We start from the raw sequence: 17,578 nt of genomic DNA on the forward strand, positions 1-17,578 counted from the left end.
CCCCGGGGCAGTGCTGGAAGGGGAGCTGGTCGATGTGTCCCGGCACCGGATCGACGGTAGCGGAAACCGGCAGGTGAGCGAGGCAGAGACTGGGGGCGGGGCCAAAGGGAGGGGCGGGGACTGGGGCGGGGTGAGGTCTGTGCTGTAACCATTCTGTGATTCTGATTCTTGTCCGAATCATTCCTTTAAATGTGCCGGTTACAAACAGGAAGCTGCCTTTCCAATGCAAGTCCCACTTTCTTTTGCCTTTGAATGAAGAGGATTCAGAGATCACCTTCCTAATGGTAAATTTCACGGCCCAGCGTCTCAAGCTGAGGAAGGTGGGAGATTCCTGTGGTTGGTGAAACTTCTGTCCTTTTGTGAGATTATTTCACTGTCTGTGACCAGGATATGTGGGCAATACTTGGGACCAGGTTACCTCCCAAAGCGCTTTATAGCCAATGAAGTATTCGTTTTCATTCACAGGATGTGGGTGCCACTGGCAAGGCCAGCATGTGAACATAAGAACTAGGAGCAGGAGTTGGCCATTCGGCCTCTCGAGCTTGCTCTGCCATTCAGTAAGATTATGGCTGATCTTCTACCTCAACTCCACTTTCCTGCACTGTCCCCATATCCCTTGCTTCCCTTACTATCCAAAAATCTATCAATCTCTGTCTTGAATATACTCAACGACTGAGCCTCCACAGACCTCTGGGGCAAAGAATTCCAAAGATTCACCACCCTCTGAGTGAAGAAATTCCTCCGCATCTCTGTCCTAATTAGCCGACCCCTTATCCTGAGACTGACCCCTGGTTCTAGACTCCCCAGCCCGGGGGAAATATCCTCCCTGCATCTACCCTGTCGAGCCCTATAAGCATTGTGTATGTTTCAAAGAGATCACCTCTCATTCTTCTAAACTCTAGAGAATATCAGCCTAGTCTACTCAATCTCTCCTCAAAGGACAATCTCCCCATCCCAGGAATCAGTCTGCAGAACCTTCATTGCACTCCCTCAATGGCAAGTATATCCTTCCTTAGATAAGGAGACCAAAACTGTGCACAATACTCCAGGTGTGGTCTCACCAGGGCCCTGTGTAATTGCAGTAAGATGTCTTTACTCTTATACTCAAATCCTCTTGTAATAAAGGCCAACATACCATTTGCTTTCTTAATTGCTTGTTGTACCTGCATATTAACTTTCAGTGCTTCGTGTACAAGGACACCCAGGTCCCTCTGAACACCGACATTTCCCAATCTCACACCATTTAAAAAAATAATCTGTTTTTCTATTTTTCCTACTAAAATGTATCCACATTATATTCCATTTGCCATGTCCTTGCCCACTCACTGAGCCTGTCTATATTCCCTTGAAGCCTCTTTGCATCCTCCTCACAACTTACATTCCCACCTAGCTTTGTATCATCAGCAAACTTCGATATATGACATTTAGTCCCCTCATCCAAATCATTGATACAGATTGTGAATAGCTGGGGCCCAAGCACTGATCCTTGTGGTACCCAACTAGTTACAGCCTGTCAACCTGAAAATGACCTGTTTATTTCTACTCTCTGTTTTCTATCAATTAACCAATTCTCAATCCCATGAGCCCTAATTTTGTTTAATAACCTCTTGTGTGGCACCTTATCGAATGCCTTCTGAAAATCACACACCGCATCTACTGGTTCCCCCTTATCTATTCTGCTAGTTATATCAAAAGAACTCCAACAGATTTGTCAAACATGATTTCCATTTCATAAATCTGTGTTGACTCTGCCCAATCCTATTATTATTTTCTAAGTGCCCAGTTAGCACGTCCTTAATAATAGATTCTATCATTTTCCCTACTACTGATGTTAGGCTCACTGATCTGTAGTTCCCCATTTTCTCTCTCCCTCCTTTCTTAAATAGCGAGGTTACATTTGCTATCTTCCAATCAGCGGGAACTGTTCTGGAATCTATGGAATTTTGGAAGATGACAACCGATGCATCCCCTATGATTACTGTATTACCCTTGTTATATGCGTCTCTAATTTCCTGATTTATACTCTGCCCGACATTACAACGACTGTTTGGGGGCCCAAAGACAACTCCCACCAATGTTTTCTGCCCCTTGCTGTTTCTTAGCTCAACCCAAACTGATTCTACTTCTTGATTTTCGGAGTTAAGATCCTTTCTCTCTCCTGTCTTTATCCCATCCTTTATTATCAGGGCTACCACTCCTCCTTTTCCATTTGCCTCTCTTCTAAAAGTTAATTATCCTGGAACATTTAGTTCCCAACCTTGGTCACTTTGCAACCACGTCTCCGCAATGGCGATTAGATCAAACATATTCATTTCTATCGGCGCTATTATTTCATCCATGCGCGAAGCATTCGCAACGGAATTCAGACACAGTGCCTTTAGGTTTGACCTTTTTCTATTTTTCCCTGATGTCACCTTAGTTAGTGATGCCCTATGACCTTTGTTACTCTCTCTGCCCATTCCTGACCCATTCTGTTTATTTTTACCCAAAACTCTGCTCCAGAGCCTTGACATTTTTCTTGCTGCTTTTAAATTTACTCTTTCCTGAATCCTCCCCCTCCCCTCCCCCCCCTTGATTATTTAAAGCTCTGTCTACTGCCCTAGTTGTTCAATTCGCCAGGACACTTGTTCCAGCCCAGTTTAAGTGGAGTCCGTCGCATCGAAACAGCTCCCTCTTTGCCCAGAACTGGTGCCAGTGCCCCGCGAAGTGTAACCCCTGCCTCCCACACCCCTCTTTGAGCCACACATTTAACCTTCTAATCTGCTTATCCCTATGCCAATTGATGCGTGGCTTAAGTAACAATCCAGAGATTATTACCTTTTGAGGTTCTGCTTTTTGATTTGGACCCCAACTCCTCAAACTCTCTCAACAGAACATCATTCCTAGTCCTACCTATGGCGTTGATTCCTGCCTGGACCACGGCAACTGGATCCTCCCCTGCCCACTCCAAGTTCTTCTCCAGCCGTGAGGAGATGTCTTTAACCCTGGCACCGGGCAGGCAACACAACCTTCGGGACTCCCGGTCACGGCTGCAGAGAACAGTATCTGTCCCTCTGACTATCCTGTCCCCTACCACAACTACATTCCCTTTCACTCTCCCCACCATGGTGCCATGGTCCGCCTGTTCATTCATCCTGCAGGCTTTTCCCTCATCCACACAGACAGCGAAAACCTCATACCTGTTGGATAAGGGCAAAGGCCAAGGCTCCTCCAGCACTGCACCTGGGGTCCTCTTACCTGTGACTGCCTCCTGGATCAAAGTGTCCAGGTCACTCTCTCCCTCCCTGATGCCCCATAATGTATGCACCTCAGACTCCAGCTCAGGAGGTAGTTCAGAGAAGGTTCACGAGGTTAATTCCTGAGATGAAGGGTTGTCTTATGAAGAAAGGTTGAGCAGGTTGGGCCTCTATTCATTGGAGTTTAGAAGACTGAGAGGGGATCTTATTGAAATGTCTAAGATTCTGAAGGGGCTTGACAAGGTGGATGCAGAGAGGATGTTTCCCCTCATGAGGGAATCTAGAACTAGGGGCCATCGTTTCAGAATAAGGGATCGCCCATTTAAAACGGTAATGAGGAGGAATTTCTTCTCTCAGACGATCATAAATCTGTGGAATTCTCTGCCCCAGAGAGCTGTGGAGGCTGGGTCATCGAATATATTTAAGGTGGAGATGGACGGATTTTTGAATGATAAGGGAATAAAGGGTTATGGAGAGTGGGCAGGGAAGAGGAGCTGAGGCCAAGATCAGATCAGCCATGATCTCATTGAATGACAGAGCAGGCTCAAGGGGCCGAATTGACGACTCCTGCTCCTATTTCTTATGTTCAGCAACTCTCAGGTGAAGTTTCTCGAACTGCAGGCACTTACTGCAAACGTGATTGTCTGGGATCACAATGCTCCCCACAAACTCCACATGCTGCAGTTACGGCACGCCACCTGCACTGCACCATTATATGTCTTGCGCTATATATATCCCTATATTCATTGCCCATCCTTAATTGCCCTTGAGCAAGTGGCAGTCAGCCGCCATTTTGGAGGGCGGGTAAGGATCAGCACAGTGCTATGGGACTGGAGTCCACCACAGGCTGGACCGGGGAAGGATGGCAGATTTACTTCCATAAATACAGTAGTTTCATGGTCACCATTACTGAGACTATTTTTCAATTCCAGAATTATTTAATTACTACTAGTCCAGTAACATAACCACTGTGCTACCGTACCCCTTTTGAAGTGTCGTCACTGTTGTAATAAATTGTACAACCCTCCGACAGTGCGGTGCTCCCTCAGTACTGCCCCTCCGACAGTGCGGCACTCCCTCAGTACTGCCCCTCCGACAGTGCGGCGCTCCGTCAGTACTGCCCCTCCGACAGTGCGGCGCTCCTTCAGTACTGCCCCTCCGACAGTGCAGCGCTCCCTCAGTACTGCCCCTCCGACAGTGCAGCACTCCTTGTCTACATAGCTTTTTGTTGTGTTAGTACCCAAAAATGTGTACAATTTCTATTCTTAAATTACTTGTGTTCTTTTCAGGATCGCTACTTCATTTTGTATATTAAACCAAGAAGAATCCACAAAAGAAAGTTTGATTGTCATGGAGTGGAAATAGAACCAAACTTCAGTGATACAAAGAAGGTCAACACTGGCTACTTGATGTCTTCCTTCAGTGAGTAGATGGAGTTAGGTCACAGGTCAGCCATGGTGTCGTGGAATGACGGGCAGGCTCGAAGGGCTGAATGGCCTTCTCCTGTTCCCATGTCACAGGCTCGAGGGGCTGAATGGGCCTCCTCCTGCTCCCGTGTAACAGGCTCGAGGGGCTGAATGGGCCTCCTCCTGCTCCCGTGTAACAGACCAGAGGGGCTGAATGGTCTCCTCCTGTTCCTGCGTAACAGGCTCGAGGGGCTGAATGGCCACCTCCTGTGGGAATGGGATTGGAGGAAATTTCCTTGTTTTAGAAGTTAGTGAGGATCATCCCACTTGAGATGTGGGGGGGTGATGGGAGATTACATTCACCTTTCAGAGATCACAGGATAATTGAAGGCCATTCAGCCCATCCAAATTCATTTGTGAAGAAAGAGGTGGGTGGATGGGGCAGTTCCGCTCCCCTTTCAGAGATGGGCCATGTCGAAGCACAGCAAACCCTCGTGAGCAGGAAGCCCAGACATGGGGTGTGGGCAGGGCCAGCACTTGTTGTCCGTCTCTAATTGGTCTTGAGACGATGGTGGTGAGCCGCCGCCTTGAATGGCTCACTCGGCCATTTCAGAGTCAACCACGTTGCTGTGGGCTTGGAGTCACCTATAAGCCAGGTTGAGTAAGGACGGCAGACTTCCTTCCCTGAATGAGATTAGTGAACCAGGTGGGTTTTTAACCACAATCCGGTGGTTTCATGGTCACCATGACGGACACTCTCTTTATTCCAGATTTATTTAATGAACTGAATTTAAATTCCCCGGCTGTCAAGGTGGGTTTTGAACTCGTGTCTCGGGATCATTAGTGCAGGCCTCTGGGTTACTGGTCCAGTGACGTTACCATTATGCTACCATTCCCTGTGATTTGAGCTTGGTCACAAAACGAGATGCAAGTAGACTGTACAGGTCGCGCACCTGCAGCTAAATGTTGAGACAAAGCAAGGGCTCCCGGTCCTGTTCCTCATTCTTATCTCGTGTTCTCGTCTGTTGCATTATGTAACAGAAGTGGAAGCAAAGGGACAAACGGATAAGATGTCTCTGGAAGAGCTGAAGAGGCTGATTGACAAACCAGAGCTGGTGAGAATCTCAGACAAGTACACACCCAATCAGTGCCTGGCATTCTGGATCTCCGAGGAAGAGATGGAGAAAATTGAGCTGGAGGTCGGAGATGGATTACGTCTCAAAACCCAGGGGGACAGCCCGTTTATCCGTAAGTTGCAGCGTTTGGTGAATGCAGCTGGAGTCCTGGGCTTGACCTAGACTGGCTGTAAATCATTCGATGGCTTTCTTATGAAAGATAGATCTAGAATTTCTGCAGCACCTTTCACATCCTCAGGACTGTAATGTATTTGCTTCATGGGTTCTTGCTGAGCATTCATAGCGACACATTGCTATTAATAACTAATACAAAAGCAAAATACTGCGGATGCTGGAATCTGGAATAAAAACAGAGAATGCTGGAAATACTCAGCGGGTCAGGCAGCGTCTGTGGAGAGAAACGGAGTTAACGTTTCGGGTCTGTGACCCTGCGTCAGAACTGCCGAATGTTCGAAAAGAACAGATTCTTAAACACTGAAAGGGGGAGGGGAAGAACAAAAGGGAAGGTCTGTGATAGGGTGGAAAGCAGGAGAGATTAGAGAGACAAAAGGGAAGATGGGCCGAATTGAAATGCTAATGACAAAGGTTAGAAAAAGGTTAAGCTGGATAGGGCGTGAATGGCGGCGTACTGACCAACTGCCATGAGTGACAAAGAAAAAAAACTAAGATGGTGGGAGGGAGAAAGGGAGCCAAACATGGCCAGAGGTTCGGGTCTGAAAATGTTGAACTAGATGTTGAGTCCAGAGGCTGTAAAGTGCCTAAATGAAAGATGAGGTGCTGTTCCTTGAGCTTACGTGAGCTTTTTTTCTCCACTCTGTCTCTAATGGCAGCTGGTCATTACCTCGCCATTCACACCCTATTCGGATTAATCTTTTCTAACTTCTGTCATTACCATTTCAATTCATTGAGTGAGTGCGAGGGTGGGCGGGTGAGTGAGTGAGTGAGTGAGTGAGTGAGTGAGTGAGTGCGAGAGTGGGTGAGTGAGTGAGTGCGAGGGAGGGCGGGTGAGTGCGAGGGAGGGCGGGTGAGTGCGAGGGAGGGCGGGTGAGTGCGAGGGAGGGCGGGTGAGTGCGAGGGAGGGCGGGTGAGTGCGAGGGAGGGCGGGTGAGTGCGAGGGAGGGCGGGTGAGTGCGAGGGAGTGCGAGGGAGGGCGGGTGAGTGAGTGCGAGGGAGGGCGGGTGAGTGAGTGCGAGGGAGGGCGGGTGAGTGAGTGCGAGGGAGGGCGGGTGAGTGAGTGCGAGGGAGGGCGGGTGAGTGAGTGCGAGGGAGGGCGGGTGAGTGAGTGCGAGGGAGGGTGAATGAGTGCGAGGAAGGGCGGGTGAGTGAGTGCGAGGGCGGGTGAGTGAGTGCGAGGGCGGGTGAGTGAATGAGTGCGAGGGCGGGCGGGTGAGTGAGTGCGAGGGCAGGCGAGTGAGTGCGAGGGCGGGCGGGCGGGTGAGTGAGTGCGAGGGCGGACGGGCGAGTGAGTGAGTGCGAGGGCGGGCGAGTGAGTGAGTGCGAGGGCGGACGGGCGAGTGAGTGAGTGCGAGGGCGGACGGGCGAGTGAGTGAGTGCGAGGGCGGACGGGCGAGTGAGTGAGTACGAGGGCGGGCGGGTGAGTGTGAGGTTGGGCGGGTGGGTGGGTGAGTGAGTGAGTGCGAGAGTGAGTGAGTGCGAGAGTGAGTGAGTGCGAGGGCGGGCGGGTGGGTGAGTGCGAGGGTGGGTGAGTGCGAGAGTGGGTGAGTGATCTTTCCACAACCCAAGCTGGCTCTATTTTGAAGAATTAAAAGTGTAAGCAAAGAGCACCAAGCTGCAGCGATGGTAATGGACACCTTTGGTTTTCAGTTACGCTCGCCAAACTGGATGCTGGGACCGTGACGAAGTGCAACTTTGCAGGAGATGGAAAGACGGGAGCCTCTTGGACTGACAATATATTTGCTGCAAAGTCTAAAAATGAGCAAGTGGCCAAAGCTGGGGCGGAAGGAGAAGGAGCAGCTGAGGATGAGTGGGTAAGATATGGACGGAGGGTCACCTTTTGTCACTCCTGGTGGGAAATCATAGTTTAAGGAGATGCGTAAGTTAAGGATCATATCCATTGTCCAGGGACTGATGGTCAGGTGCCATAGTCCTTAGAATTAAGAACATAAGAAATAGGAGCAGCAGTAGGCCAAGTCAGCCTGCAGTCTCTTAGCATCCTCCTCACAGCTCACACTGCCACCCAGCTTAGTATCATCTGCAAACTTGGAGATATTCAATCCCTTCGTCCAAATCATTAATGTATATTGTAAATAGCTGGGGTCCCAGCACTGAACCCTGCGGCACCCCACTAGTCACTGCCTGCCATTCTGAAAAGGACCCGTTTATTCCTACTCTTTGCTTCCTGTCTGCCAACCAGTTCTCTATCCATGTCAATACATTACCCCCAATGCCATGTGCTTTAATATTGCACAACAATCTCTTGTGTGGGACCTTGTCAAAAGCCTTTTGAAAGTCCAAATATACCACATCCACTGGTTCTCCTTTGTCCACTCTACTAGTTACATCCTCAAAAAACTCAAGAAGATTTGTCAGCATGATTTCCCTTTCATCACTGTTTTCCAAATATGCTGCTATTACATCTTTAATAATTGATTCCAACATTTTTCCCACTACCGATGTCAGGCTAACCGGTCTATAATTCCCCGTTTTCTCTCCCTTTTTTAAAAAGTGGGGTTACATTAGCTACCCTCCAATCCGTAGGAACTGATCCAGAGTCTATAGAATGTTGGAAAATGACCACCATTTCTAGGGCCACTTAAGTACTCTGGGATGCAGACTAACAGGCCCTAAGGATTTATCGGCCTTCAGTCCCATCAATTTCCCTAACACAATTTCCTGACTAATAAGGATTTCCTTCAGGTCCTCCTTCTCGCTAGACCCCTCGAGCCTGCTCCGCCATTTAATACAATCATGGCTGATCCAATCATGGATTCAGCTCCACTTCCCTGCCCGCTCCCCATAACCCTTTAATTCACTTATCAGTTAAGAAACTGTCTATTTTTGTCTTAAATTTATTCCATGTCCCAGCTTCCACAGCTCTCAGGCAGCGCATTCCACAGATTCACAACCCTCTGAGAGAAGAAATTTCTCCTTGTCTCAGTTTTAAATGGACGGCTCCTGAATCTAAGATTATGCCTCCTAGTTCTAGTTTCCCCTACCCGTGGAAACATCCTCTCTGCATCCACCTTGTCAAGCCCCCTCATAATCTTATACTTTTCGATAAGATCACCTCTCATTCTTCTGAATTCCAATGAGTAGAGGCCCAACCTACTCAACCTTTCCTCATAAGTCAACCCCCTCATCCCCGTGAATATGGAAACCAAAACTGCATGCAGTATTCCAGGTGTGGTCTCGCCAATACCTTATATAGCTGTAGCAAGACTTCCCTGGTTTTTTAACTCCATTCCCTTTGCAATAAAGACCAAGATTCCATTGGCCTTCCTGATCACTTGCTGTATCTGCATACTATCCTTTTGTATTTCATGCACAAGTACCCCCAGGTCCCGCTGTACTGCAGCACTTTGCAATTGAAGCAACAACTGCACCAACGCCTCACGGGAGGGAGGGCTGGTCGTGATGGCCCTTTGCCATGTGCTGCAAGAGGGAGGATGTGAAAAGTTGCAACATTATAGGGTTAACTTCTCCAGTAATTTCGATTTAACATTTTGTAGCTAATCATTGAACTATTGGCTGTAAAAAGATATTGATCAGCATGGTGCTCAATCAGATGGAGAACCCTACTTTAGAGACATTCCATTGGTTGTTCACTGTTGGAGTAGCAAAGTATGGGAAGGGCTCCACAAGGTGCAGAAGCCAAGTGTGAACTTTCAGATTAATGTCGAAGTGAAGAACCTTATGGAGAGTTATTTGGACTGGTGATGTTTTTGTTTTTGGCGATTCTAACATTAATGAGAAGTAGTGATGGGTCATACTGCATGAAGTAATACTTTGATTCTGATAAGCTAAGGTACTAAAGAGGAGGCTTTAGCCTTAACGATGAGAAATATGTAGAGGCGCGGGTACAAAGTAACTGTACATAAGACTGTGGCTTTTTCAGTCCTGGATATCGTTGAGCCACGCCAAGTGAATTCCCGCTGGAGGATGGGTCGTACAGAATTCTTTTCATTCAGATGGTTTCCGAAAGACATCTTGAGCCAAGTTAGGCATCACATCAATAAAAGCCCCAGATACAAACCTGAATCCTGATCCATTTTTCCTACAAGAGCCAGTGTCTCCCTCAGAAAACAGGACGGTTCTGTGGTTAATCTTTTCTAAATGAGCCTTGAGCATTACTGAAGTGCGGGATGGGTAATTATCTCGGATAAAGGTTAAAAACTTGGAACAATGAAGGAAAATTGCCTGAGGTCACCAATAAATTTCTGAAGAAATATTAGATTATATATAAAAGTTAGTTAGTATTAACCAATAACCATTTTTATGAAATAAAGTTTTGCTGTGACCTAGTGTTACTTTATTACATAAATAAATTCTGTTAATGAAATATATTTATAAAGCATCCAAAATCACTTAACAAAATGGGAGTCGATGTAGAAAGCAATTATTGGAAACTTGGAGACAATCCAAATGTTTTTTGTTTTTACAAAATCTGTATCTACATTGCTGTATAAAATATATTTTCTCTGCCCCCTCTTCCCCCCCCCCCCCCCCCCATCTTGTCACCCATACCCCGTCACAGATTTCTGTGTCCAGACTCAGAATGGGAACTCTATATAAACCTGTAACACTGCCCCTCTGCAAGTGGAGGCCTTACAGCACCACAACTGGTGGGAGGGCATAATTACAATACAAGAAGTTTACATCGTCACCTTTAATTATAAATTCCTGCAATGGAAATATAGAAACGGACTGAATATTGACACCACTGCTTCAACCAATGAGTTGGAGGTAGGGCAGGACTTACAACAAACACAGTCTATTTTATAACAAACACAGTCTCAATGAACTATAGAAAACTGAACTCACAACTGAAACTACAGCAAAGTTTCCTGATAAAAGTATAATTATTTCTCCAGTAAAATGCAGTGAGTAGAGAGTAGTTACATAATACAAATGATGTGTATAACTTGATCCCAGGCGTGACTGACAGCAGTGCAGTCTCCAGGCACTGACAGCAGTGCAGTCTCCAGGCACTGACAGCAGTGCAGTCTCCAGGCGTGACTGACAGCAGCGCAGTCTCCAGGCGTGACTGACAGCAGTGCAGTCTCCAGGCGTGACTGACAGCAGTGCAGTCTCCAGGCGTGACTGACAGCAGCGCAGTCTCCAGGCACTGACAGCAGTGCAGTCTCCAGGCGTGACTGACAGCAGTGCAGTCTCCAGGCACTGACAGCAGTGCAGTCTCCAGGCGTGACTGACAGCAGCGCAGTCTCCAGGCGTGACTGACAGCAGTGCAGTCTCCAGGCACTGACAGCAGTGCAGTCTCCAGGCACTGACAGCAGTGCAGTCTCCAGGCGTGACTGACAGCAGCGCAGTCTCCAGGCGTGACTGACAGCAGTGCAGTCTCCAGGCACTGACAGCAGTGCAGTCTCCAGGCACTGACAGCAGTGCAGTCTCCAGGCACTGACAGCAGTGCAGTCTCCAGGCGTGACTGACAGCAGTGCAGTCTCCAGGCACTGACAGCAGTGCAGTCTCCAGGCACTGACAGCAGTGCAGTCTCCAGGCGTGACTGACAGCAGTGCAGTCTCCAGGCACTGATAGCAGTGCAGTCTCCAGGCGTGATGGACGGACGGGGTAATTGCCCAGTCAGTGGTTTGTAGCAATATAAAAAGGATGGAATGCATGAGCTGAAAAGTGGGACTGAATTGCGTCTGGGTGCCCAAGTCCAATTATTCTGGACCTCTAACCACACATCACCTGAAGATCGCACCTGGTCTGGGCTCCTCCTGTGCAGATAGAAATCGGCTCTGGTAACTACTTTCACCATCAAAAAGCAATTTTTTTGTAGCAATTTGTAAAGTTTTTAAAAGGATGTGTTTTGTCGGAACATTTAAAATTCAGGGTTTATTAGGTTGCTATTACAATGTGACTTATCTTTTGTTGGAACACTTTAGTACTGCCAGGACTTTGACATTTTTTTGTGATCAATTAAAACATTTGATTCAAATCTGAGGGGCTTGGAATCAAAATCCCGGGATGTGATCCTCTGATTCCTGTGACACTCGGTTTCCCCACGCCTTGTTCAGTCCTATAAAGGGAGTTTTTATTTCCTGGGTCTGAGGAAGCCTGGATCTGATATACAAACCTGATTTTTGTGACTGAGCATTTTCTGTTTCTTCATTTGAAGAGTGATCCGTTTATTCAATAGTTTTAATTTAAGGAATGTTTCTCTCCTTCAGGATGAATGAGATTCCGGGCTGTCGGTGAAACCGAGACATGCTAACTGTTTTGGAAATTATCGACCGGATGAGGGATCCTGGGAACGAGGTGCATTTTGCTCAACCTCTTCTTTGATGTTCTCTGTTTTGAAATTTGGAACAAAGATTTACAGAAAATAAGACCAAACCATGACTTTATTTAAACGTTTGACGTTCTGACCTTAGCTTGAGAATCACAGAGTTTGGATCTGAGATTATATCTGCAAAGGCCTTGGGAATCTTCCATTTTCAATCAATCTTTGAAGTAAGTTTAATTGGACCAAAGATGCCCTGTGATTCCCTTGGCTTGTTGGGAGCAGCAGTGGGTGTGGGAGCAGGGTGAAGACAGGGGGCTTTATTCAGCTTTTGAGAGTTAGACCCACACAGAGTGATGATTTAAAAGGTTGCAGATCTAACAATTGTTACAGAACAGGAGAGGATTTCTCCCTACAGTAAGGATTACTACATTGGAAGCCTCTGCAGTGACCATGGCCCTCGCTCAGCAATTCTCTTCATGGACACCTTACTCCTCGTTCGCCACATTCTAAACCCACCTTCATTCAACTCAAATTTTTCTCTTAAATTTGCCTTTCTTCCCCCCTCCTCTCCTATGGCACAGAAAGTGTCTTATCCTGCTGTAAGTTGTTGGTGAACTGATGGTGTCTGGGATGGGGGCCGATTGTGTCTGGTGTTGGGGGCATGGTGTCTGGTGTTGGGGGCATGGTGTCTGGTGTTGGGGGCATAGTGTCTGGTGTTGGGGGCCGATAGTGTCTGGGATGGGGCCAATGGTTTCTGGTGTTGGGGGCCGATGGTTTCTGGTGTTGGGGGCCGATGGTTTCTGGTGTTGGGGGCCGATGGTGTCTGGTGTTGGGGGCCGATGGTGTCTGGTGTTGGGGGCCGATGGTGTCTGGTGTTGGGGGCCGATGGTGTCTGGTGTTGGGGGCCGATGGTGTCTGGTGTTGGGGGCCGATGGTGTCTGGTGTTGGGGGCCGATGGTGTCTGGTGTTGGGGGCCGATGTTGTCTGGTGTTGGGGGCCGATGGTGTCTGGTGTTGGGGGCCGATGGTGTCTGGGATGGGGTCCGATGGTGTCTGGCGTGCCAATGTTCTGTGCCTACAATGATATGATTTGGGTTCCTACTTGTGAGTCTCCGCAATTTGATTCCCAATCTGTGAATGTTTGTAGCAGTGACCCCCGGGGTTACTCTTGTACATTTCTAGCACTTGGTGAAGGTGTAGGAATGGACTGTCTGTCTTGACTGAGGGTGGGCAGTCTAGGAGAAGAGCATAACATTACAAAAAGAGACTTAAACAAATTGAATGGGAAGAAAACAAAATGGCGCAGGTCATTTCAGCTGAAAACCTGTCTCTTAGAGATCACTTTCATGTAAAATATTTTGATTCAGGCCTAAATCTTGCGCGGCAACTGAAAAGCTTTTCCCGGCTCCTATTAAACACGTGTATTTGAAGCTTGTTACAGATGTACAACTGACTGCGTGCTGTGCAATTCCGGCATAAATTGGTCAGTGTCGGGCTCAGAGACTGAGGTGTGAAGGAAGATTGATGAGAAGAAATGTAACCAAGATACATTTCCTATCATGCTTCAATGCTGTGCTTCCAACCGTCCCCACGTGCAGCTCAGCACAACGTGCTGCCCGTTACAATTCCCGCCAGTAATCCAGCTGACTTTTGAAACTGCAAACTTCTGTACTTTTAAATGTTTACACGGATTTAATTTTTATTAATGTATTAGTGCAGAGCTTCATTCTGACTCCTTCTCCTGTGTCTCTAGTCCCAGGACAGATTGCTTTTCATGATGCTGATGATTTCAAATGAACAAACTATCAGTTGCACAAAAACTCTCCTTGTTTTTGAGATTTACGTTTTTTGTATTCTGCTGCTAACAAAGCTCATTTACTTGTGAAGAATATGTTCCAACTTTTACTCTTTAACTTTTATGGAAATTTTGTTGATTTGGTTAAACAAAACTCCATAATTCTTTTCTTAAATAAAAGTTATCAAACGTTTCTGTCTCTGTCCATCGTTGAACCTGTGTTGCTGTGTTGTGCTCCTGGTGGTGTTAAACATGGCATGTGATCAGTCTGTCATTCAGTGCCTGCAGTGAGGTGTATGTAACGGCAGAGCTTCCCCGAATGGTCATAGCAAGTTGGATTCCATCTGCGGCCTGTTTTAATTCAGAGTATAGCACGTTACTGTAATACCATTTTGATAGACACATGTAATATTGGATAAGACTACATAAACGTCAGACTTTCTCCTTACAACAATTAGGCTCCAGACTTTGTCTCACTTTTCCCAATTCAAAGTGGAGTTTTACCACCTGAGAATAGCTTTAGCTAAAGAGATCTGTGGCAGAGAACCTGCACTGAGAGATTTGGAATGGGACCAGTGGGTTTGAGTGAAACAAATGTAGTAACCAGTCTTTGACCTGAAACCCTGCCTCTCTGCAAATTACCTGATTCCAGGTAACTGTTTCACATGATCAGCAAAAGACAAAGTTACCACGAGATGTGCCTCACGAGGATGATGCTGAATTAGACAGATCTCTTGGTACTACAGCTAGTGAACAGGTGTGAGCAGCAGTGTTACTGGTGCGGGGGTGTAAGCAAATTGTGAAAGGTGCGGGGATTAGAAGTTTGGTGTTGACAGTCAGACTGAACATTGAACATTGGTGACCATCTCTCCCGGAACGGTGAGGGGTGAAGTGTGGAGGAAATTCCCTTTAAACCTTCCTCAATACAGTGACTGGGATCCACACTGCGGGCTGTCAACACTCCCGGATTAGCCAGGAGTCTCCCGGATTGGAGGTTGGGTCTCCCAGGCCCAGCTGTTGGCAACCCAGGAGAAAAGTGCTTTGTCTTCGCTGTTTGTGCCTGAGCGCTTTCACAGCTCGGGGCTGAGAGATGGGCCTGGTCAGATTCAGCGGAAACTTCAGGACACCAAGGCATCAGGATGGCGAATTCAGCAAGTTGTTACTCTTCATTGTCAGCCATAGCTCAGTGGGCAGCACTCTCATCTCTGAGTCAGAAGGTTGTGGGGTCAAATCCCACTCCAGGGACCTACCTGAGTACATAAATCTTAGCTGACACTGCAGTGCAGTACTGAGGGAGCGCCGCACTGTCGGAGGGGCGGTGCTGAGGGAGCGCCGCACTGTCGGAGGGGCGGTGCTGAGGGAGCGCGCACTGTCGGAGGGGCGGTACTGAGGGAGCGCTGCACTGTCGGAGGGGCAGTACTGAGGGAAAGCCGCACTGTCAGAGGGGCACTGCTTAGGGAGTGCCGCACTGTCGGGGCCGTCTTTCGGATGAGACGTTAAACTGCTCTCTCAAGTGGACGTAAAAGATCCCATGGCACTATTATGAAGAAGAACGGGGGAGTTCTCTCCGTTGTCCTGGGCCAATATTATCCCTGAATCAACATCACTTGATAAAACAGATTATCTGGTCATTATCACATTGCTTTGTGTGGGAGCTTGCTGTGCGCAAATTTGCTGCCGCGTTTCCCACATTACAACATTGACCACACTCCAACAATACTTCATTGGCTGTAAAACGCTTTGGGACGACCGATGGTCGTGAAAGGCGCTATATAAATGCAAGTCTTTATTTATTTCAATCAACAGACTGGTGGCAGGAAATATGCAATTAGGGGAACTTTGCCGCAAGAAACACCGGCCGGGGGACCGGAAGCGGAGCTGCACAGGCCGGGGGACCGGAAGCGGAGCTGGGACGATGATTAAGGCGATTCTGGTGTTTAACAATCATGGGAAGCCGCGGCTCAGCCGCTTCTACCAGCGCTTCGTGAGTACCGGGGGACCGGGAGGAAGAGGACTGAGCGCAGCAGGGACGGAGGGACGGGGGGGGCGGGGACCCAGGATGCAGCGATGGAGGAGCCTCTGCCCTTGACCCTGTCCGGGTGTGAGATACTTGCTGCCTGTGTGGATGAGGAAAAGCACCGCAGGGAGGATGGGCAAACTGACCACGGCACCGTGGGACAGGAGCCATCCAAGTGGGGGAGAAGGAAGGAATGTGGTAGTGGTAGGGGACAGTATAGAGTTTAGAAGAATGAGAGGTGATCTCATTGAAACATACACAATTCTTACAGGGCTTGACAGGGTAGATGCAGGGAGGATGTTTCCCTCTGGCTGAGAAGTCTAGAACTAGGGGTCACAGTCTCAGGATAAGGGGTCGGCCATTTAGGACTGAGATGAGGAGAAAACTTATTTGGAATTCACTGCCCCAGAGGGCTGCGGAGGCTCAGTAGTTGAGTATATTCAAGACAGAGATCAATAGAAGTTTGGATATTAAGGAAATCAGGCGATATGGGGACAATGCATGAAAGTGGAGTTGAGGTCGCAGATCCGCCATGATCATATTGAATGGCAGAGCAGGCTCGAGTTGCAAATGGCCAACTCCTGCTATTTCAAAGTGTCTGTGCTGGCTCTTTGACAGAGCTATCCAGGTCTCTGTCCCCTGCTCTTTTCCCCCACAGCCCAGCAAGTTTATCCAACAAGTAGTTCACCAGTTCCCTTTTGAAAGTTACTATTAAATCTGCTTCCACCGCCCTTTCAGGCAGCGCGTTCCCGACAATACCAAGTCGCTGCGTAAAAACATTTCTCCATCCCACCTTTGGTTCTTTTGCTAATCACCTTAAATCTGTGTCCTCTGGTTACTGCCCCTCCTGTCATTGGAAACTGTTTCTCTTTATTTACTCTCTCAAAACATACAATGCAACAATGACTGCCCTCCACTTGCTGTAAAGCGCTTTGAGACGTCTAGTGGCCATGAAATGCGCTATATAAATCCAAGTCTTGCTTTCTTTCTTTCATGACTTTGAATACTTCTGTCAAATCTCCTCGTGTAACTCTGAAAATTGATGTGTATTTGTTTTGAATCTTCAGTCGGAGGACATGCAACAGCAGATCATCCGAGAAACTTTCCATCTGGTGTCCAGGCGAGATGAAAATGTCTGCAACTTTTTGGAAGGCGGCAGGTGAGTGGGCAGATTGTGGTGAACGATGAGATTCTCCGAGAAGGTGACTGTGTGGGCAGACTGTTGTAGCCCGGCTCCTGCGGCTGTGGGACAGCTGCCACAAACTATTAAGAGTTTTTTGAGGGTATAACTAGCAGGGTGGATAGGGGGAACCAATGGATGTAGTATATTTGGATTTTCGGAAGGCATTCGATAAGGAGACACACAAGACGATTAGGGCTCATGGGATTGGGGGTAATAAGAACACCATAAATAGGAGAAGGAGTCGGCCATTCGGCCCCTCGAACCTGCTCTGTCATTTAATAAGATCATGGCTGATCTGATCCTGGCCTCAACTCCACTTCCCTGCCCACTCCCTATAACCCTCGACTCCCTTGTCATTCAAAAATCTGTCCAGCTCCAC

General features: G+C 47.8%; 1 protein-coding gene across 2 annotated transcripts in view; it reads left to right on the forward strand.

Annotated features, from left to right (window-relative positions):
- LOC139227697 (AP-3 complex subunit sigma-2) overlaps positions 1-17,578 on the forward strand; it is a 54,206-nt gene continuing 36,628 nt past the window's right edge. Inside the window, exons 1-5 of one of the 2 annotated variants that reach the window (XM_070858661.1) lie at positions 1-73; positions 4,526-4,658; positions 5,684-5,890; positions 7,603-7,766; positions 17,084-17,175. In XM_070858661.1, coding sequence (XP_070714762.1) covers positions 4,646-4,658; positions 5,684-5,890; positions 7,603-7,766; positions 17,084-17,175 — 476 coding nt within the window. In that variant the 5' untranslated portion in view covers positions 1-73; positions 4,526-4,645. Of the gene's footprint in view, positions 74-4,525; positions 4,659-5,683; positions 5,891-7,602; positions 7,767-15,841; positions 15,984-17,083; positions 17,176-17,578 lie in introns of those variants that run through there. The other variant, XM_070858660.1, reaches the window with a different exon arrangement.

The sequence above is a fragment of the Pristiophorus japonicus genome, chromosome 17 (genome assembly GCF_044704955.1).
Source record: "Pristiophorus japonicus isolate sPriJap1 chromosome 17, sPriJap1.hap1, whole genome shotgun sequence".
In the NCBI taxonomy this organism is placed as follows: Eukaryota; Metazoa; Chordata; class Chondrichthyes; family Pristiophoridae; genus Pristiophorus; species Pristiophorus japonicus.